The sequence below is a fragment of the Neodiprion pinetum genome, chromosome 4 (assembly GCF_021155775.2).
Source record: "Neodiprion pinetum isolate iyNeoPine1 chromosome 4, iyNeoPine1.2, whole genome shotgun sequence".
Lineage (NCBI taxonomy): Eukaryota > Metazoa > Arthropoda > Insecta > Hymenoptera > Diprionidae > Neodiprion > Neodiprion pinetum.
The window spans coordinates 14868989-14892341 of record NC_060235.2 but is presented as its reverse complement, the minus strand read 5'-3'; the positions used below and the strand labels follow the sequence as shown (position 1 = coordinate 14892341).

The following is a 23353-nucleotide window of genomic DNA, read 5'->3' as shown; positions in this document are numbered from 1 at the left end:
TACATCACGTTTGATGATATCGTAGATATTAGGCACATTGAATTGATAAATAAGGCTGTCTGTGTCGGTATACATTAATTTAGCCTGTTTATTCGAAAAGTTGGTTTTAATATAATTATAGTGGAAATCGTGGAGAAAGATTTTTGACAGATCTAGAATTGATGCGCCGACGTAAATAGGTTTGGCGAAGTGAACTTTGACACGATTCATTTCAATGATAACCATATCAGTGTCAAATACGGTGCAGCTGTGAAAGTTTGCTCGGGCAATAAGCGTTCTCGCACCACCTTTTCCCTCCCATTTTGTAACCAATTTAACATCTTTATGATTTCGCACATTCTCCATAGTCTTGCCGAACACAGCGTTATTCATGAGTTTGTAAAAGTTTTTCTCAAATTCATTCCTAGATTGCTTACGCATGTCTGTATTGAGCGTGATGTAAGGCTCGAGCCATGGAGATTGCGCAAACTTCAAAATTCTATGCACTTTCGTTAATTTCAATCCTATACTCAAACACTGTTTCAAATTTCTATAGTGCAATGTATACTTTGTTTTGGGGTGAAGGGTGGTCGCGAGTTTGGCATTTTTACTACCTGGAGGAGTAAAATGTTCGGGACAAAGAGGTAAGTCTTTGTGATCCTCGTGGAGTTCTACAGGGTAGTCCAAATCTACCTCCAGAAAGTAACCGATCGGCGAATCGTCCGGATGGTTCGTTATATCGATGTGCTGATACTCCCACTCGAACGAACCGATTGGTAAATGCACGCTCATAGCTGCACCGTACAGGTTATTCACGTCAAAATACATGAGATACGATTCCGCTTTGTTTGGATCAAAATCTGTTCCCATGAATCTATTATTGGCCCGAGCGTGTCGATTAGAACATTGCGCTACGCCGCCTCGAATGGCTCTTTCAATAAATAACACCATTTCAGGGTTGTCTAAAAGTTGCAAATTTACATTAGTATGCTTGAGCATCGCGTCAAATCAAGCCCCGGTGCAGTGTAGTAGTGCAACGGATCTAAATTGTATGTTTTGAAGCAGCTAGCGCGGAAATTTTCGAAAATATGGGCAAGCAAAAGAACATCGGTCTTTAAATATAAATCTGAGTAGCCCGCCAATGACTCTAAATGGAATTCCCTCCAAACAGTTTTCGCGTGCTCGTAATCGGTGTCTGAAATATTTGCATCGCAGAGGTGCGAGTAGAAATGCTTCTTTGCAGGTAATCGCGGTTCATCGAGTTTCCCCCAACAATCGACGTATTCATAGGGAAAAACGCCTTTGCGGGTCATCAAACTGAACTGAGTCGGGTTATTATAAAATTTGCGTGTTATGTGTTTATCGGTATCGCTCAAATATGTGGAAAGTTTATCGATGCTGCTAGCCATAAATCGGAACGAATCGATGAATCTCAAGTGCATCATTGTTCCATCAACGCGTTTCGTGAAGGATATATATTTTTCCTTATTTATGGGTAGCAGTGTAATTTTACCGGGAAAAGTTGACGCGAGGGATTTTATTGAAAAATGAGAATCGTAACCGGACAAATTGTGGAAAACTATTGGAATTGTGTGCGTCTCTCTGAGATTCAAATTACACCGATTATGAGCAGGACCACGATATTTACCCGTGAAGTGACAGTGATCGTAACACTTTTTCTCCTCAGGGGTAAACGGTTTTTCACAAATATAACAATTCTTTGCGCGCATGTGACGATTGCGTTGCACTTGGGTAAGAGACTTCATCGGAATTATGTTTTTCATGCGTGACTCTACTTGAATTGATAAATCTTTAAGCTGTTTCATAAACCAATCTATGCAATCGACACCGCGTTTACCGTGGAACTCCTATAAAGTCTCATCGTACGCGCAATGTACATGGTACGCTACACTGTGCGGGATATGCTTTTGAATTTCACAAGTCTTACGAGTTTCAAATTCATCCACAGGTTCAGGGATTAATATACATTCGAGATCGGCGTATACGACAAACGGAACGGTGCCTTTGTTTTGAAAATTGGAAAATATTAAATCTTTACACTTGGGAAATTCCATGCGTACTTTATTTAGCATAATACAATCTTGTCCATGATTGTCGTAGGCGTGTTTCACGCTAAAGTGGCACAAACATCTGTCACATAAAAACATTTTGTGTTCATGAACGGACAATTGTTTGCTCACCAATCGGGAAAGATCTTTAGTCCAAGCAAAATGGAATCTCGGTGCAAACTCGCCAGTCATATCGTCTTCCGGATTACTCTCAACCATTAGAAGATGGATCGTGTCAGTGTTTACGCTATGCAAATTTTTACTCAAATAAATTCGCACGATGACGCTTTTATTTGATTTTGCATGATGCGAAAAAGTTTGAGATTCTATTCCATATACATTGATGCGCAAATTATTTAATCTCTCAAGCTTTTTCACATCATGTAGAGTAGCAGGGAATTTGATACCTCTACAGTCCAACTCGAAAATATATCGATGATAACGGCTAGTCCTTTCAGTGTGGGTGTTGACTGGGTGGAGGGCTGCTATGACGGACCAGAGAAGACATCTTTCATCCTCGTTCCTCACGTTCACCACCGCTCTCTTCCGTTGAATGTCTTGGGGCAGCTCGACGAATGTTGAAGCCCCCGCGGCGAGAGGCTGGTAGCGATTGATATTTACAGCGATGTTAAGGATCTCAATCATACTCCAGCCGGAATCGCGTTGCTCGAAATCTTCCACCTTTGACTGCAGATCACCCCGTGCACGTATAAACCAACCATTTATATCGCTTGATGGGAGGAGAATCGCCACGTTGGAGGTGTTGAAACTCTCAACTTTGGTGGAGATCTCTTCGTGCTTGGCATTTTCAAATTTGCACGATAATATGAGGTTAACCTTCACATTTCCCTCCTCGCGCAGTATCAGCTCCAACTTCTCGGTGACGACGCGCTGCACATCGTCCAGAAAGGCGTCCAAATTTTTATGACGGAGATTTGTGACAACCCCCGTTCTGATTCGGCTGGCAAAAGCGCTATCCACGTTGTCCCATTGTACACCCGCAGGAGTATCGATATTTCCACCCGTCACCACTGTGCGCTGCTGCAACTGCTTGATCTTCGTCACCCAAGATTGCAGGAGTGCGATCGTATGTTGGATCCGTATTTTCGCACCAACGGTTGTTCCTCGTTGCATGGAAATATCGCGCAGAACTTGGATATTCGCATTTCCAATATCAGCCCAATGATTGATGACGGTGTCATTCTCTTCTCCGGGTGGTTGCTCTCTCAGCAAATTGTACGTCCTCTCCATCTGCTCCGCAAGTCCCATATACGCTTCGACTGCCATGACTTTGACGTTGATATAAGCTGAACTTTGTATAACTTTTTTGACTTGCACGTATTGTGTAAGACTGACGAGTCTGCATCGGATGTGTTGAGCTTATATGTATATAGACCGATAGATCGCAAGAATTTGGGAACGGTGCGCACTGCGTTCTGCGCATATCGGAGGATAAAATGACGTCAGAGACGACTGGGCCCACCCTTTACCCATCCCGCCATCCCTAAATCTTTGGGTTTTATTGCCCTCCCGACTCTGCAGAGATGATGAAATTCATGTAAAAAATGACGTCAGAGGCGACGGGGTCCGCAGTCCCCCTCCCACCATCCCTAAATTTTTGGGTTTTATGAGTCGTTAAGCAGCGTGGGCCATGTGGTGGGAAAAATCGGTCAACGAAAAGCGGGTGGCGAACAGTGTTTGGTGTGAGAAAAATCTTATCTTGCCCGCTCTTCACCGTATGGTATGTGCACATGTAGTTTTGGGGTTTTACGACTCTTCATAGCGAGCAAGTCCGAGCCTGCACATCCCCAACCATATTAGCGTGGGGTATGCAACGGAAAGCTGGCGAGCTCTTGAGAAAATTTTCTCCTAGCTTATACCGCCTCCCCCGCGTCACTCTTTCGTCTCTATGTTACGTGGTGCATGCTCGACGAATGATTGGCCGGCTGGGTTTTGCTCGGTGGAGGGCGGGTGCGAGTCCTTTAGTATTAATTCGAACAGTGGTTTGAAAACTTTTCTGGTAATTTTGAAAAATCCTTCGTGTCAAAACAGGCGTTTTTGATAAAGTGAGCTGTGAGAAAGAAAAAAAAAAATCGGTATTCATTGGAAAAATCTCAAGACTTCAACGAGTTTATATTTTTTGTGAGTACTTCCTAGAATACACATATATATGTATATGGTGCTACGCCAATCCTCTTACGATACTGTGAATGTTGATTTGAATTCCGTAATGATTATCGCATTTGATTAGTATGTTAACAAAAGTTTTTTCCGATTTGTTTTAACTTTTCTGTATTCCTTATCATCGTATCCATAAAAATTCTGGAAAAATTTTAGAATCATATCGACAAAATATGAACGGACAGAAAAGGGGGCCATCAGACTCCCCACCCCATTCACCACCACGATCGCCGACATATAAGCGGGTGTGCAGAGGGGCGGCTTATTATGAAAAGGATGATGAAGATGAATTGACTGATAGTGATGCTGATACGCTAATTATCGACCCCGAGCGATGTATTGACGATAGTGTTGGTGATGATCATCGCGAGTTTGAACATAATTTGGCTCGCGAGCATCATCTCGAATCATCATCATCATCGAGTGATGTGGAGGATGAGGAGGAGGAGGAGGAGGAGGAGGAGGAGGCGGAGGAGGAGGAAGCGGAGGTGGAGGGTGTTTGGAATGGCGGTGATGGTAATGACGCACGCATTGAATTCGGTTTACTTCTGGATCAGATTGATGAAATCCGTGAAATCCTGGGAGACATAGATAGAGCTGACGATGATGGTTATTATTCGGACGAGGATTGGTGAGTAGCATCACATTAAAATAAAATTCTAGTATCTTCCACACCTTTTCCGTATCACTCATTTTGAATAGGTGGAAACTTTTTTGAATCGGAAATTTATCATGCATATAAATGATGAGTGCAGCAGCATCAACTTTTCTATTTCGGCTTGCTCTTTTTACAGATTTTTCATCGCGAATCAATTTTGGAAAAAAAAAAATGTCATCTCATTCGAGTAATGATGACGACGAGTGGTCGAGCGTTGATTGGGGCGAGGATGAGGAGGCTGAGGAAGAGATAATTATAGGCTTTTCCGAAGCAACACGCGAGTTCTCGTTGGAGGAGCTTCGGGATCTCGTTGAGGATGCGCGAGCTGCTCGAGTGAGACCAAACAGCCAATATTATATAAATTACGGTGATATATGTATGCAAATAATTGTAGAAAAATGGGCGAATGAAACTATCGTAATAATTATAGATGTCGAAAATAGCGATGATGATGATAATGTTAACGAACAGGATAGCGATAATGATTTTATGGATTATTTCGAGGAATAAACCACGCTAAATTCATAATTATTGATTATATATTTTTCACAAGTAAAAATTCATAACATTTACATTTTGTATGACGAGAATGGGTAAAAGTTATGAAGATATATATTTGTAATGTATCCTATTTCTGGATTATAATTTTATCGAATAGTAAATTTTTTTAATTCCATGTATAAGCTATGATATAATTGAGATTAATTCTATCGAATATTCTACATATAAACGCGAATATAATTGTATATATCGTACCAAATTCTATTGTTATTTTGGTAAATATTGTCCATATTATCTATACACGCGATTGCAAGCTAAACAGTCTTTAATTAGAGGATTCGGTCCATCCACGATATCGCCATCGGGTCCTGGTGTGTAATGTATGCTACATCTGCGGAACCTTGCGATGGCGTGGTCCATTTTCATATTCTCTGGTAGTTTATCCCACGCATCATTAATGGAGTTTGATGCGAACGTGCAGATAAATTCTTTTGGTAAAAAAGCTATATCCTCGGACATCATTCCCCTTAAACCATCCAATTCTTTGTACAGACGGAAGGATTTCTCGAGGGAGCTGGTACACTCCTTCGAATACCAACTCCTGAGTCGCTGCACATTTTCAAAGGCGCAATTGTATGCCGGGATGTATTCAGAGTTGTCATCATACCAAATTGAGCCTGGCGCTGCTGCTTGCTGGAGGTTATTCGCTGGAGAGTATCCATGGTTCGCGTCGTGCCACGATGCCGCTTCCATATACCTCAATTTTTCCATTTCAGGGGGTATGATATGCAAATCTTCCATATTAATAACCCTCGTTGTACCATCGACGATCTCCGTCAGCCATGCTTTCTTCTCCGCCCCTTTGACGTATACGTAAGACGCATTTTCAACCATTTTTCTCACAATCTTCGTCACATCCTCGTGAGATTTATTGCCCGCATTCCATGATATTCCGTGGTGATTGTGCGTCAACCATACATTGGTAGCTCTACATTCAAGTGGTAGGCTTGCCAAATCATAGGGCGGCTTGAAAATGATGTAATCCAGACCCGACCCGTTTACATTCACAACTGCGACTTCCTTGGGTACAAACTTCATGTTATGACCGATAAAACATTGCACGTCTAGGATCATCGCCATGTTGAGGAGTGGGAATGTTGCGCTCGATTACATACTGACGGATTGTATGTGGAAGACTGACTATTCCATATCTAGCACACCCGCTTTTACCCCCTCGTGGATGAATTTTGTGGAAGCAGAGGGGGATCGCACAGTTCATTTAAGGCGCATAACTGCATGAAAATTCGAACTTGTTGAATTCTCCACCAAGGTATTTCATTTGCAGACGATTTTCTCCGGCCATGCTACACATTTCAGTCAGCTGACTGGAATCTTCTTGTAGAACTCTTGCGATTCTCGGTAGTAAGAAGACGCTGTATTCTCCATCGATTGTCGCCAGAACACGTACCCCGAATTTTGTTTTGACCAGTCGTAACCCGATGACGTCATACACTCCCCCAATTTCGAGTTCCGACATCTTCTTGGTTAGCAGATTCTCCAGGCGGCTGACGTGGTTAACTTTTGCTAGATCCATCGCATTTTGAGGTTATTTCACGAGCGAGAACAGTTCACAATGAGAATACGATGAGAACAGAGTGACGATCACGATAGACGTACGCTTTATATACCACCCACCCCCACTACAATTTTTCCATTGGACAAGTCTCGACACGCATATTGTGCGAGGAATATTTATGGGGACCGCTCCCCCACTATCCCAGATTGGTTCAAGTGCATTGTCGGCACCATCTCAAAGAGCAATTTCCTAGAATTTTTTCAATAGATCTAGCGGGTTTTTATCCTATCCGATTTATGTGCGGCTTTCCGGCGCCAAACAAGTCTCGACAGGAATTATTTTGCGCGCGTGTGCGTGCGTGTGTGTGTGTGTGTGTGTGTGTGTGTGTGTGTGTGTGTGTGTGTGTGTGTGTGTGTGTGTGTGTGTGTGTGTGTGTGTGTGTGTGTGTGTGTGTGTGTGTGTGTGTGTGTGTGTGTGTCAAATCCTATGGAAATGGCCGCCGAAAATGACCGGGGGGGGGGGGGGGGGCTAGGGGGGAGCGCCGCCATCTTTGGATTAGAACCGGCATATATACACTACTCTGGTGTTCGGACGTCCGAATGAAAGGGGTATCCTGTTTCGTTAAATTAATGAGACATTTAGCAATTTTTCCAAAATTTGGAACAAATCTTCGGTAGTAACCTAATAGACCAAGGAACTGTCCAACATTTTTGGGACTTTTGGGGACAGGATACTCTTTTACAGCTATTAATTTTCCATGGTTAGGTTTTACTCCTGACTCAGTTATGAAGTGTCCAAGGTAAACGACTTCCTTGCGCAGGAATTCACACTCACCTGGCTGTAGAGTTGATCAGCGCCGGTAAGTCGCTTCGTTAGTTTCTGAAATTTAATTCCATGATTTTGCAAGTTTCGGGCATGAATAACTACGTCGTCTCAACATACAAACATCTCGTCGCCTTATAGGCCTAGGAGTACTTGGCCCGTGAGCCTTTGAAACGTGGCGGGGGCGTTCTTTAGTCCGAAGGGCATACAAGAGAATTCATAATGGCCTCAAGGTGTCAAAAATGCAGTTTTCGTGCTGTGATCCGAATACATAAGGATTTGTGAAACCTGGAAGCAAGGTCGAATGTGAAAAAGTATTCAGCTGAGCCAAGCTGGTCAAGGATTTCCGTGATATCGGACATGGGGTATGCGTCGCCGACAGTTTTTTCGTTAAGTTTTCTGTAGTCGATTACCATACGCCATCGTTTATTGCCGTCAGTATCCGATTTTTTAGGAATGATCCACACCGGGGAATTATACGGAGATGAAGAATGTTTAATAAGATTTTGCTTGAGTAGTTTATCAACTTGAGATTGGATTTCGTCTTTGTGAATCTTGGGAAAACGGTATTGTTTGGTATAAATAGGCGTATTGTCCGTCGTGGGGATAGTGTGATGAGATAAATTGTCGTGGCCTAATTCATCACCTGGGAGATGAAAGAGATGGTTGAATTCTGTTACGAGGTTGGATATAGATTGTTTTTCGGTGTCATTAAAATGATCAAGATGTAAGCTGCTCTTTAGGACGTCCAATGTTTTTGACCTACTGTCAGTCAAGAGCACCGTTGCGGCATCGGGACAGGGTGTACTGTCGTCAGCGATAGGAGGATCGGATTGCAGTTGCGCGAGGTCAGTGGACTGGATGGGGTAGGAGGGGGTATTATTAGTCGGTCGCGATATACGCTTGGCGGCAGAAAGGATGAATGAATTACTGAGGAGAGGGCCTAGGTGCGAAACGAGGGTATTGGCGCGGGCATCGCTGTGGTGGTTACTCGATGCAGTGGGCGTAGCGTTGGGCATGACGGTACTCAGTGGTTCGTCGAAGTCGTCTGGGGTTACTGTTGGGAGTCTTATCTCTACGGCAGATTCGTTACAATTGAACGCGTACGTGTAAGCGATGCCGTTCTGGTTTTCAACTAACGCTTCACCACAAAGAACATTGTTACCTAAATCGATGCGTTCAAGGTAGCCCACTTCAGTGTCTGAGTTCGCAACTAGTAGTGGGATGGCTTTCACGGTACAAGTTTGTATTGTAATTAAGCGCGTTTTTTCGAGCGCGGACGAAGGTTCATCGAATTTATGAAAGTAGATTGGCAATGAGGATCCAAGCATCACTGAGTTTGAGTTGAAAGAAATAGTTGCTTTCTCTTATCGTAAAAAGGGCCGGCCTAAGATACCATCGTGCGGAATGGGAAACGAGTCAGGGACCAAGTGAAAGGTATGGGATTTATTATTAAAACGTATTCCAGTTTTTGCGATGGTTTGCATTTTTTTTTCTGTTATACCAGTCAGTGTCAAACTTTGGTCGGTTGTTCGTCGTACGAGGGGCTTAACGGAACTTTCTTTGACCAAGTTGACGTCTGCACCGGTGTCAATAATAAATGTAGATATTTTTATTAGCTCGGGGGTGTCGATCAAAATTAGTGGAGGGTCAGCTGAAGCTGTTATGAGGATATGACTTGAAGATCGGAACGCTAGTTGTTTGCATTGCTCGCGGGCGCGTTCTCCCCGCCTGCGATGTTCCCGTCTAAATCTTCATTTGGACCTGCATTGCCTTGATTATTAAGCGGAGAGGATCCACATCGGTCTACTGTGTGGCCTCTGCGATTACAATTGTCGCAGTCTAGTTCTTGGTTTATGTTGCATTCATTGTGGAAGTTGCCCATTGTGCGACATTTGGTACAATATCTTTCACTTTGCAGACGGTGACATTCCGTGATGGAGTGACCCTGGTGGTTACAAAATTGACAACTGCTGGGCAGAGCATTAACGTGGCCAGCAGAACAGATGTTCGGATCGAGCGCTTGAGTGTGAGGTCTGGGCTCGGTACGAGGCGCTGGTTGATAAGCGTGACCAGGTGTGGGCAATGACATCAAGGGGGGGGGGGGGGGGTATAACGGAGGCCGTGGCGTGCACCTGAGACGGAGATGCAGTATGGTGGGGTAACGGTAGACACATGGGTGTGGAGGGGGTGAAATATTGTGCAGAGAACCGCATCTGACGGTTGATTAGCTCGGCTTCTTCACCTTCGGCGATGGTGAGGGCAATTTCGACGGTCGGTTATGGTCTGATAGTAGCGATTCTCCACTCCAATTCTGGCCGAAGCCCTCTAATGAACGATCTATAGGTATCTTTTTTTAGATTATTCAGTAGAAGCGTTGCTAAGTCTGGTGGGTGCTTGGCTATGATCGCTGTGCTCATTTCTTTTGATATTCCTCTCATTCTGCACGAGTAATCTATGATGCGCTCATATGGTTGTTGTGTATCTCTATCTAATTGAGGATATAACTGGCGTATGGGGATATCCGGGCGGTATGCTCGGCTGAGGGCAGTTATGAGGTCCTCGACGTCATTACAGTTAATGCCTATTAAATATTGAGAAGCGGGGCCTGTAACCTTTGATTGCGCAAATTTGGCGAAAGTCATTTCATCCGAAGCTTTTATAAGAATCTCTACGTGACGTAATTGTTCTACCAATGAGTCAAAGGGCATGTTGTGGCCGTCAAAAGGGCGGATTGTCGGCAAGACATCTCTTACTGACCAAACATTTGAACCGGTTCCGTTGGTTGGTGCCATGTTGATTTAAGCAGGGTATTGCAAGTACAGGAATAAAAATATCAACTCAAAACTAAGATTCAGAATAGACTCACAGGGCGAAGGTTAACGCAAGAACAGAGTACAGCATGGTTGTAGGCAGCTGGACGCAGGTGAAACTTGAAGAGGCGATACACGTCATGCGTCGGCACGAGGAGGGTATAGATGAGGTACTCCGTGTTGTGTTGATAAATAAGTGTGGTAATCCAGGTCTTAGGGCGATGCCACTCTTGGGTCCAGATTCTCGTCTTAACATGGTTGCAGGAGTCCGAATGAGCGGGAAGGGTCCATTCAATATTTGTCGGTTCGTAAGGTGATGTATTCAGATGCGGTGTGCGGCTTAACTTGGCTAACACACTGAATTTCCACTAACTACACAGTTATTCGACGTAGTACGTATCAATGAATTTTAATAGTACCAAAATGTGACGGAGTTATTGAAATTTGGAACTCTTCGCAAAGCCTGTGTTCGTGGCGAGTTAAATAGGTTCTGCATGCCTGTCACAGTACTTTGTGGGCCAGAGGTCGTTCGTAACACGGCTATCACTGATTGGTACGGCGTTAGAAATTTTGAGCACTGAACACTTTCGTAGAAAACATGCAGCACTGCACTGACGGGTAGGTCGACGGGCGAAATCGTTGCCACCAATATGTTACGGGGTAGATTGCGTAGGCTCCGATGAGCGGTAATCGGAGCTTACTCCACGCCCAGCCAAGGTGTTATTTGGCTATTATAGGGTCCGTTCACGTCAACTATGCACTCGCGTGCTACTACTCCCAATGCAGGAAGTGAATGGAATAGAAAGGGATCGGTATTAAGGGAAGGTAAACGATTTAAAGTATACGATTGTTTATTAGTAGTCAATGCAACGGAGTCGGTCAAGGGAAAAAGGTATGGTCTTGGTTTAGAGGGATAGGTGTCTTGCTTGAGCGCTAGGATGGATCTGCCTAGTTTAGCGGGATGTAGAAGGCAAGCTAGCCGCGAGTTACAGAAGAATCTGCCGACTCGCGGACGATAAGAGTAGACTACAGAGCGTAAGGTAACTAAGAGTGTGGGAAAGGGATAAGAAGTCTGGAGGACGTAACATTAAACACAAAAAAAAAAAAAATACTGAAAAAATCCAAAAATACAAAAAAGTCCAAAAAAAACGCAAAATACAAAAAAAAATGCAAAACAAGACAAAAAAACAAAAAATAACACCCAAAACAGACTCTCCGATAGCATTTACCTCCCCGTGGTGAGATTCGGGCAACGGCAAAATATTTATTGACGGCTGAAGAACGCGACATTAACAAATGTGAATCAATAAAAGAAACGAAAAATACAACAAAAAAACGAAGAAAACAACAAATATAAAGATATTATATCTTCTATTGTTGATCACAGTGAAAATTCATGATATGAGCAAGAAAATAAAAAATCATAACTTTGAGTCGCCATATCGGAGCCGCCATTTTGTTTATCATAAATACTCCAACGCGATATGAAAGGGGTGATCAAAAATACGCGATTAGTGCCTTTTACAATGGTCGGTTTTGCTTTTTTCATTGTCAAAATATACGATTTGTGTGAAAAAACATGGAAAAAATCGGCTCTCTTTTTGAAAAAATGGTCATAACATTTTCCCAAAAAATCGTCGGTTGATTTTGACCATGCAATTCGAAAGAAGAGATCAAATGCTATCGACTTTTTTTTTCTTTTTACAAGCGACGTTTTGATCAAACGTTACATCGCCGAAAGTCGTGTACAAATTTTGGACATTTGGGACGAAATGGGTTAAGTCTGTAGATGTATATTTGTACAAGCCCTTTCTGTTCAGTGACGCGTGCGGCGCCTATAAGAAAGATCGCATGTAATGCACAAGCTGCAACTATGCCGTAGTGTTCATGCCTGAGCTATGAGAAAGCGTCCTATAGCGTAAAGCGAGTGATGATGGGTTGAAGTTAATCTACGGAAAAAAATTTGCAAAAACTAAGTATTTCAACGTATATAGAATAACTACTTCCCTCCTCATTTTCACACAACAATCACTCATGGCCTAACTAACGGGGAATAGAATTACCTTGAAAATGATTTGCATCCCGAAGCTCTACGGTTTTTTTTTAACACAGACATAGTGTGCGAGACCCAGGTGTCGATTTTACGTCCCGATAGTAGTTCGGTTATGCTGATCTTGTGTAATTTATACTAACGTCATTTTCAATCAATTTTGATAATTTTTAAGAAGATCTGTCTAATGACGCAGTACAGACGAAAATAACAACCAAGCACTCGTTTCTAATCCTCCGAGGTATGATAAAATCGAATAATAATAATACAATTTCGAGTTATGTTCATTAATGCTTGGTCTTTCTGTACTATTCTAGAGATGTACTCTCAATCTATGCACAAGTTTTAGATAAATCTAGAACACGTCGTAAAAATATTACTCCATGAACTTCCGAATAAAAATTGCGGAAGTCTCTGTCCTTAGTCAGACTGCACTCATAATGGAGTTTTTAACTTTACCAAAAATACTTACAAACAGATATATGTGAGTGAATCCACGTCAAACTGGACGAAAACGACCATTTGTCATCGGTCTTTTCGATTATTGTGAATTTTTTTAACGGATTCTATGGATGAAATAAATTTATCTGACAATGTTTTTCACCTTTAATATTGCAAAAGTTATTCCAGATTGAAAATTGCCCAGAATGTTAGAAACCGCCACACACGCCATCCTTCAAATCTTCATATCTCAGGTTCTATTAGTTCGATCAATTCGCCCATGGGCTCATTAGAAAGAGCTAGAATTGGGCTTGCAATACATGCTGCTACAAATTTTATGATAGCAGCAATTGAAGATTATTGTAAACAATTAATTTTCAAACACGATTTTCATCATCGAAACCACGTTATAAAATTCAAAAAAAAAAAATACAAGCGTAATCCTCGATCAATTTCCTATAACATAGGTGCGTCTCAAATTGGAGAATTAGTGGAGAATATTTTTTAAATATTAATAATCGAGCGAAGGCACGCGTGCTCGCCGACAATCCAACTATCCAGCGCGCGGCGTGGATCAATCTTATATCAAGAACACATAAAATGGGAAAAATGCTTATCGATAACCAACATATTTCATCACCTAACAGATTCCGTTGATTTAAATTGTTTTTATACTCTTTGTATTATATAACTACATGATATTAATTCTTGATAATTGTCATATCAAACTTACATCTGAAATACTATTTATTCTAAATTTACATACGTTCTGTAATTATATGACTATATTTGAACGATGGCGTATGTGGTGGTTTTTTGGTATTTTGGAAAATTTTCAACCTGGAATAACTTTTGAAACATTGAAGGTGAAAAAAAAAAAAAATTGTTTGATAAATTTATTTCACTTATAGAATCTGTTAAAAAAAATTCACGACAATCGTAAATATCGATGAAAAACGGTGTCCGGTTTCTCGTGGATTGACTCATGTATACGAATAACTAATAAAGTCATCATCATCACAGGAAAGTGCATGTACGACGAAAATGAAAAATTTGACATTGTTTTGACGCAACAGATCTGGATTGCCCCTGGAGGATTTTTTACAAGCTTTTTAATACTAATTCTTGTCCTATTACATTGTAACGTTTTAGGACGTTACGAAATAAATATGCGTTCACGAGCTTATTTAGAGAAACAATTGAAGGCGTAAATAAAATGTTAAGGAAAAGCTTTAATAGCAGAGTACGTGTCTTCGGTTTAAAGTCTAAAACAAGACTGTTTTTACAATAATGTTGGTTGGCGCAGCAACCCTATTTTTTTAAAGATACAAGAGGTTTATAAACTTCTTTTATCTATGATAACTACTAGATCATTAAAAAGGGGGCAGGACGTGTGATTTCACCCTTTGTAACAATATATCTGGTTACACGTATCCAATAAAGCTGTCGAGTACGCTTGAATTCGTGCAACGGTACGATTCATATAATGGATTAGTTGTCATCAAATATGTATATCGCTAATTCCATATTTTCTGTTACAAACTCCTCATGGGATTTCAAAATTTATACGGAAAAAAATACATAATTTAGTTTTATCTGTACGTCCTGGTGAGTCATTACTATTTTTGTTGAGGTTATTCTTTGAAATTAAACCAACCAAAGGAGATAAGAGAGACGCCAAAAAACGTAGAACGTTGCCCTACGATGTGAAGGTGTTGGAACTAACAGAATAACTCAACCATTGTACAAATCAGTTGTATGTTGACATTCCGATCGTAGAATTGTAAGCAATTATGCAATTTGTTACTTTAAATAAGTTTAAATAACCTGATAGCTCAGGTGATACAATAATCAGTGCTGGAAAGGTTTATTACTGTAATCTGTACTCATTTGTGTTCCTATTCTTCAATTTACACAATTCTTAAGTATCTATGAAATTATAGTATATCGCCCAGAAGGAGCAGCATTAACAACTAAAAACTCAATTTCATGATACGTATTGTTGTTTCCTTTACATTTCACTATATCATATTTTGTTTTGCATAATTTTAAAATTGTTGCTTTATATCCTTGTCAAAGGTATTGGTACATATCAGCAAAAGTATTAATTTCGAATCACTCAAAGCTCTGTCGTTTTCTGAGGTCAAACATGATCAGTTCTCTGCGAGACCGCTCCGCACGTGACAGAAAAAAACTGGTGTCAGAAGTGAAATAACTAGGTGATTTTTCCTTGCGAATTGGAATCGAGAATTTCATTTTTGGAATTTAAATCATATAATTTTTCTGAATTTTGCTCATTGCGCCAAACGAGGGAGTCGAACTATACGTGAAATAACCACCTATCCTTTTCGATCTCCTTTCCCCACCCCCGGACTCGTCAAAATGCCTAATCACGCTCCTGCCAGAGAGGCCGCCGATATGACGGCCGAACTGGTCGCCAGTGTTACCACTATGATGGAAAACTTAGTCATCTAAAACAATTTTGCGAACATTTCCGAATTTGACGGAAAAAATATGGCGTTGAGGGATTTTTTGCAAGACATCCAAAACGCGTCCACGTTTGTGCCGGCCGCGGCAGAAGCGCAGTACCTCGGCGCAGTAATATCGCGATTACGTGGCGACGCGCAAAACTGCGTCTACGGCGAGAAAGTCGAGACCGTGGCCGGGCTGGTGAAACTGCTGAAGAATAGACTCACCCGCGGAAAGACCTACGACTACTACACGGAGGCGCTTTCAACGATCCGTATGAAACGCAATCAATCCGTCGGGCAATTCTACGACAAAGTACGAATTTTGCTAAGCGGGGGAAGAAGCGCGTTTAAATCATATTTTGGCGTCGATCCGCCAGAGTTGAAGCGAGACTCGCTACATCACATCGCGTCGCGTCGGGTTCATTCATAAACGGGTTGCCTACCCATATCGGAACCGCGGTAGATTTGCGCGAGCCGGAAACACTCGAAGCAGCCTCTGAAATCGCTGAAAAACTCGCGCTTCGAGGTAGCCGACGGAAAAAAAATGACTCGAGTCAGGACGAATCGGCGCGTGTTCTTTACGCTTGCTATGACTCTCGAAATCCGTCGCCGACGGTTTGGGAAAATAGACAGTCATCTACTTATCGAAGCCAGTCACCGCAACCGGCTCCCGGAATTTTGAAACCCGCGCAAACGCCTGATAACCGCGAGGGTGCCACGGGAATGTCATATTCTCGTCCGTCAACAGCTTGCGGATATAATTATTGCTGTGAAGAAAACAGGGGTTGCCCGTGCTGCCCGTTAAAGCATCGGTCATCTCCGGGGCGTTCCCCGCAAAGGAAGTCTTTAAACTTCCCTGGGGCTCGCCGGGCAAATTCCCCTGCGGGCCCGACTGGAGCAAGCGAGTCGAGTCGACCCCGAGAGCACTAACAGTCAGTGAGGTTCCTGGAGAACGATGCCTCGTCCTCTGGACCCCCACCGACGAGGAGAGCCCAGTAGTCGAACTGACTGCCCCCGAACTTCGCAACAAGAAGAGAAAATTCTTTCTTGACACGGGTTCCTCAGCTAGCTTAATCGAACTTAGTGCCCTCAATCAAGACTTGTTTGTAAATACTCACGATAAAATATAGGTAACAGGCTCAGAGGAATCGGATATTCCGACACTCGGCTCGGTTGTCCTTTATATTTCCGAAGAACCGGCTGAATTTCATGTGTTACGAAACCTGCCACTGAAAAGCGACGTGTTAATCGGTAAACAGTATTTTTTCGCGGAGAAAGCCAAAATTTCGTTTTATAACACCTTAGTCACCTCAAGTGATCCTATCCGACCTAAGCCTTTCGTAGGCTTACCTTCCTCCGACGCGGAATCAACAAGGCGTGTGTTAGCAGCAAAAATCACCTCGGATAAACGAAGTTATAAATTGCGCGCGCGTACGAGTAAACAAATAATTATCCCTTTGAAAAACGCAAATTTAAAGAAGGGATACTTACCGCAAGTCGAAACTCAACCGGGTGTGTTTATCGGAGAAAGTACCGTTGCTCCTGCGGGAGGATCGTGCTACGTCTCAGCAATAAACACGCTATTCGACGACATCGAATTAGAAATCGAGCCTCAGGAACTCGAAGATTTCGAGCATTATCGAGAGGACGGCTATTGGAGCGGTGAAAGCTCCGACGGTAGCGGCGTAGAGACTACTCCGTTGACGAATTGGGTATAAGCCATAATTAAATTATTGCGATTAGATAGGCTCAACGAGATAGAGCGCGCACATGTTATAAATCTCATCGAGGAATACCCTCACATGTATAAGCTACCAGGCGATAGATTGCGATGCACGGATCAAGTTCACCATCGAATCCCGACGGTGGACGAGCTGCCAGTAAACGCGAAACAATACAGATTTCCTGTGGTGTATGGGTCGGAACTGGAACGGCAAGTTGAGAAAAAGCTAAGGGAGGAAACAATCGTTCATTCACGCTCTCCGTATAACTCGCCGGTCTGGATAGTTCCTAAAAAAACCCAATTCTCAAGGGAATCCTGGGATGCGCATGGTCATCGATTTCCGTAAATTGAACGAGAAGACGATTTCCGACGCGTACCCCCTCCCGAATATGATAGAAATACTCGAGCAGCTGGGAAAAGCTACGTACTATTCGACATTCGATTTAGCGAGCGGTTTCCAGCAAATCCCAATGATTCAGAGCGACGGTCCGAAGACAGCGTTTTCCACGATAAACGGGCATTACGAGTACGCCCGCATGCCTGAAGGTCTCAAAAACGAGCCCGCGACCTTTCAACGCCTGATGGATCGGGTGCTGATCGGGTTGCAGGGGACAGAGCTGTTCGTGTATCTCGACGATATTGTTGTGTTTGCGGAAACTCTCGAGGAACATAAGATTAAAATCCGTCGTCTTATGCAACGTCTCGAGGATGCTAACCTCGTCCTCGAACCGGACAAATGCGAGTTCTTGCGTAGCGAATTCGCGTATCTCGGGCAAATCGTTAACCGCGATGGGTTGCGAATGGACCCGAAGAAACTAGAGGCAGTGCGTAAATTTCCGCGCCCGAGATGGCAGAAAAACGTGCGCCAATTTCTGGGACTTGCCGATTATTGCCGTCAATTTATTCCGGATTTCGCTGCCAGATCGAAGCCCTTGTCAGACTTGCTCAAAAAGGGAAAAACATTCGTATGGGAGCGGGAGCAGAAAAACAGCTTTCGCAAGCTTTGCAAGGCACTGTGTCAAAAACCGATTTTACAGTATCCCAATTTCTCCAAACAGTTCATCTTGACGACCGATGCCTCGGAATTTGCACTCGGAGCAGTGTTGTTACAAATTCACGATGGCCATGATCTACCAGTCGCTTATCATTCTAGAATTTTCTCTAATGCTGGAAAGATTCACGGAACTACGGAACAAGAGTGTCTGGCTATAATCGATTTGATAGAACATTTCTCCACATATCTGTATGAAAGGAAATTTAAGCTCGTGAGCGATCACGAGCCTCTCAAATGGATGCGTTCTACGCTCGATCCAGGCAAGAGGCTCAGTCGATCGAAAATTAGATCGTGTAAATACGATTATCAATTCCAACATAAGCCAGGGCGTGAAAATGTAAATGCCGATGCACTCTCCCGTAATCCCGTAAACCCGATGATAATCTCGTCTTCAAGTGATTCGGACGTAGAGCCGAACGTCACTCAGGAAGCTCAAGTTTTGCCTTTCTCTTCAAAACCTTTCGGTACTCGTAAAAGCCAGACGTCTAGCACAGAAGTATCGACATCTGAGATATCAGCTGGCCAGTCCAAGGCCGATGCATCAATCGTAGCAGCGCGAACACGATCGCGTCTACGCAGCGTGCCTGCAGTGCCAACAGTACCTGAAAGGGGAGAGGGGAGCTCGGAGAGCTCCGGCCCCGTAGCAAGACGCACACGCAGAAAGGTCGTTACAAGACCCGCGAGGCGCCCACCTCCTACCGTCGCGAAACCCTCCGGATCCGAATCGGAGAGCTCAGGGCCACCCATACAGCGCTTGCATTGCAGTATGTTGCCCTCACCGTTACTCCCTCCGAAAAGGCCGAAGCCTCCACCCCCTGTAGAGGTCAAGCCCCTCGGAGGTCCCCAAGAACCAGCGACTTCATCGGAGTCCGCAAGCGCGACGTCTGACCAGAGATCTGCTGCAATCACGGTCACGCTTACTACCCCTAGCAACGATTCTGATGAAAGCACGGAGGAATCGGTAGCAGATAGCATGAAGACGGTAACGGCAACCCTTGAAGACTCAATTATCAAATTTAACGAATCATTAAAGCGTTTGGAAGAGCGACAACACACCAAATCCTCCCGCGACCCGAAAAAGGGCCTGATAAAACAGATTTTGACTGGCCTGATCATCTGTCGGAGGGGGATGAGGTAGAAGAGGAGGCTCGGAAGATTCTCTAAGAACAAGACCCTTTCGATGACATCACCGAAGATGCCGAGCTTGGCAGCCGCTTAAAAGCGTTAGAAAATGGGTTCAAGTCACCATCGGACACGGAATTAGTACGGCAGCTGAGTGCGGCAGAGAAGACATCATCACGCACGGTAGAATAAGGAACGGAGGCGGACGACGAGAGCGATGAGCCACCAGCTGATAGAGAGAGTATGCCGCGAGTGAGTGCGAGAGAGAGGCCCAAGACAAGTATGGCCGCGGGACTCGAGCGCGAACCCGACACCTCACAGCCCGCTCGGACCTCTCTACTGCCCGCTCCCCGCCACACGGTGAGATGGTCATTGCCCAGCAACGATGCGGCCCCGGCTGCAAGATCTACACCGTACCGACCACGTGCGTTACCACGTGCTTCACTTCCCGATAATTCTAGCGAGAATAAAAGCAATCTCATAACCTTTCCCGATGGTTTCATCATAATAGAATCAAAGGACACGACTTCGTCCTCGATCACGTCATCCTCGCTGGACTCATCCAATGAAGAGGAACCTGAGCGGGAAAAATCTATAGGAAAAATAAATACGATAATAGGCTCGCGAGAATGCCTAACGTATAAACCGGATAATCTAGTCCATTTCATCTCTGCGGATGGAGAACTATCAACCTCAACAGGGAAACTACTCGCCGATCTAGGAAGGGTAGATGGAAAAACAATTAAAGACCGGAAATTAAAAATCGGACAAATAGCGGTGACTCCATATGGGTCCAATCAAATTTATAGTATTGTTATTAAAAAGCGGTACTACGACGAAACCAATGCCAAGCACATATTCAGGGGACTCGAGAATCTTAAATTCGCCCTTCAACGAGCGGCCGTGAAGTCGGTTCGTATTTCACGCTCGGGAGATTATACCGACGAATTACCGCACACGAAATCCCTCGACTGGTTGAACAGGTTACTCGGTAAGTCTAACATAGTCACCATAATATGCTACGGTACAATTCGACGGCCACCGGATGAACAACACTTGCAAATAATTGAAGAATTTCACGCGAGTCTCTTGTCGGAGGCCATCGAGGGGTAACCAAGACCTATCGCAAAATTCGAGAACGTTTTTATTGGCCTTCGCTGAAAGACGAGGCAAAATTACATCCTTCGTTGCAAAGGCTGTCAGGAACATAAACTGGTTCGAGCAAAGACGCGCGAGCCGATGCTCATTACTGATACGCCGGTTGACGTCTTTGATAAGGTATCGCTCGATACGGTGGGTCCGTTGCCTACAACACCACATGGCAATAAACACATACTAACCATGCAAGACCACCTATCGAAGTATTGTTTAGCAGAACCGATACCCGATTTAAGACCGACTACGATCGCCGAAGCTATGGCGAGGCGATTAATTGCGCAATTTGGTGCTCCCCGTGCGATCCTTACTGATCGCGGAGCAGCCTTTACCGGAAATCTATTACGCGGAATATCTAAAATCTTTCATATAAAACAAGTAACGACTTCCGGCTATCGACCACAGACGAACGGAGCGCTCGAACGAAGTCACATACTGTTAACGGAATACATAAAGCGGTATGCAGATACGTACGATGATTGGGATCGCTTGTTGTCTTACGCGGAATTATCATACAACACTAGCGTGCATGAGGCGACAAATTTCACCCCTTACGAAATCATTAACGGCAGGCTGCCTCGGCTCCAGAGTCAGTTCCCCGTGGACGATGAATTATCAAGTATAATTCGTATATTGTCGAATTAATAAAACGTCTCTCCGAGACATGCGAAATGGCCGGTGAAAATCAGAATCGCGCGAAAGAAACAACCAAAAAATATTATGACAAGAAAATCCGTCCTTTCCCAGGTAAAGCGAGCGACCTTACCTATGTCCTTAAGGAACCTCATGAGGGTAAGTTACACTTCCAATATCATGGCCCCTATAAAATTGTCCAGGTAACTGACCATAGCAATGTAATACTGGAAGCAGAAAATGGGAAAAGAATAAGGAAGCATGTTAACAAGGTAAAACTGGCGGTGGTATAAGCCGCTAGCCAGTTTACTGAAATTGTACAATAAAAAAAAAAAATGCGTCGTAATACACAGCTGAGCTACGCGGCAATTGCCGTGAGCGAAAGCAAACATGTGTATGAGAGTGTACAGGTACGAATGTGAGATCATATATAAATTAAGCGTGTCTTCTGCATGTGTTCGGAGAATAGCGCGAGAATACGATAGAGTGGCAAAAGACGCCAAGGATGAACCACCAGCGCCAGCACCAGCACCAGAACCAGCACCAGCACCAGAACCAGCACCAGCGCCAGCACCAGCACCAGAACCAGCACCAACACCAGCACCGCCACGCCGACGTCGACGAAGGTGCCTCCGCCGGCGAAGATGACATCAGCGACGATGACATTCGCGGTGGAAAAGGTGAGGCGCGGGGTCTGTCCAACCTGCGGGAAAAAGGCGAGCGACCAGCACTGGGAGAAGTGTTACCTGGAGCGCTACCTCTCACACCGGAGGCCGGGGAGTAGTAACTGCACCCTCTGCGGCTTGAGCCTGGGCAGCCGACCGGGTCTCCACGCGGGCCACTGTGTGGAGGCTTTCGGTCACCTCCTCGGTGCAAAGGAAGCCCCCGTCGCCCCTGCAGCTCCAAGAACCATCCGCGAGGCCGGCCCAACGACCCGTCAGGACGATGCGCCCGTGCAGAGAACCCGACGGGACGGTGCGATGCAGACGACGACGCCCCGACGCCATCTAACTGTTAGCACCAAGGAGAGGGGTGTCCAAACTAAGCGGGACACCAAAGAAAAGAGGACTCAGACCGACCCGATCATGATGCAGGAGGGAGAGGAAGCTCCCTTCTTGATAGACTTCCGCGGGCTGAGCAAGATCATGATTCCCGCGGTGCGATCACGCATCCTGGGGCGCTGGCTCTCGCTCCAGCGAGAAATGGACCAGCTCTTCGGACCCGCGGAGGAGGACGCAACGGAGGAAGGCGATTTGATCGCCTAGGAAGAGCCGCCGGGCGAAACACCGCCCGCGACACCAGACTCCCCGGTGAACCTCGCAGATGCTCTGTGAGGTGAACCGGAGGTCATGGCAGACCTGATCCGGTGGGAGGCATCACCGGGCAGAACTCCACCCGCGAACCCCCGTTAGCCGAGCCTAAGGAAGAAGAGGACGCCAAGGCAACCCAAAAAGGACCAGGCTCACCAGGACGACGCAGCTGGCGAGGCGCAAGGACAACCGAGCGACGAGTCAGCGGCGAAATGACAACGAAGTGAGTGAAGTGACCAAAACCAAAAAGTGTCGTATCTGTGCGTGGGTTATGAAAGAGCGCATGTGCAATGTATAAACCATGTCATTACCGATTGATCAAAATATGCGGTCAGGGGTGAGCCAACCCTCCAATGCCGGTGCCACCGTCGGCCCGGCGCACCGAGTCGATGGGGGCATCGACACCTAAGGGGAAGGGATGTCACCAACGCCGCACGTATGTAAACCAATGTCAATAATTGTTAATACCTTTTTTAGAAGAGACGAGGAAGCATAGCTTAAATTCATCAGTTGAATCCATATAATATATTAATCTACAAAACAGTTCGTGGCACGACCAAAGCGCAACGGCGTAGTTGACCGTCAGCAACGTCAGCGTCTCCGCGCCCGCCAGATCCCGGGTGTGATCAACACCGGGATGAGGCGAGCGCGAGATGACGTGCTTCGAGGATGACCGTCGGGAGGCAAGCCTTTGTTCCAAAATCGTAGATTCAGCAAAAACGTCGCTCGCTGCTCGACGCTCCAAGGGGTGTCGGACGAGCGAGCGAAGTCAGTCCCGTTAGAGACAGGATCAAA

General features: G+C 44.6%; 1 protein-coding gene across 1 annotated transcript; it reads right to left on the bottom strand.

Annotated features, from left to right (window-relative positions):
• Window positions 1–9479: 9479 nt before the first annotated feature.
• Window positions 9480–9878, bottom strand: LOC138190863 (uncharacterized). The gene has a single exon (XM_069135391.1). It carries the CDS (start codon window positions 9876–9878, stop codon window positions 9480–9482), a length of 399 nt encoding a protein of 132 aa, XP_068991492.1.
• Between the last annotated feature and the right edge of the window lie 13475 nt (window positions 9879–23353).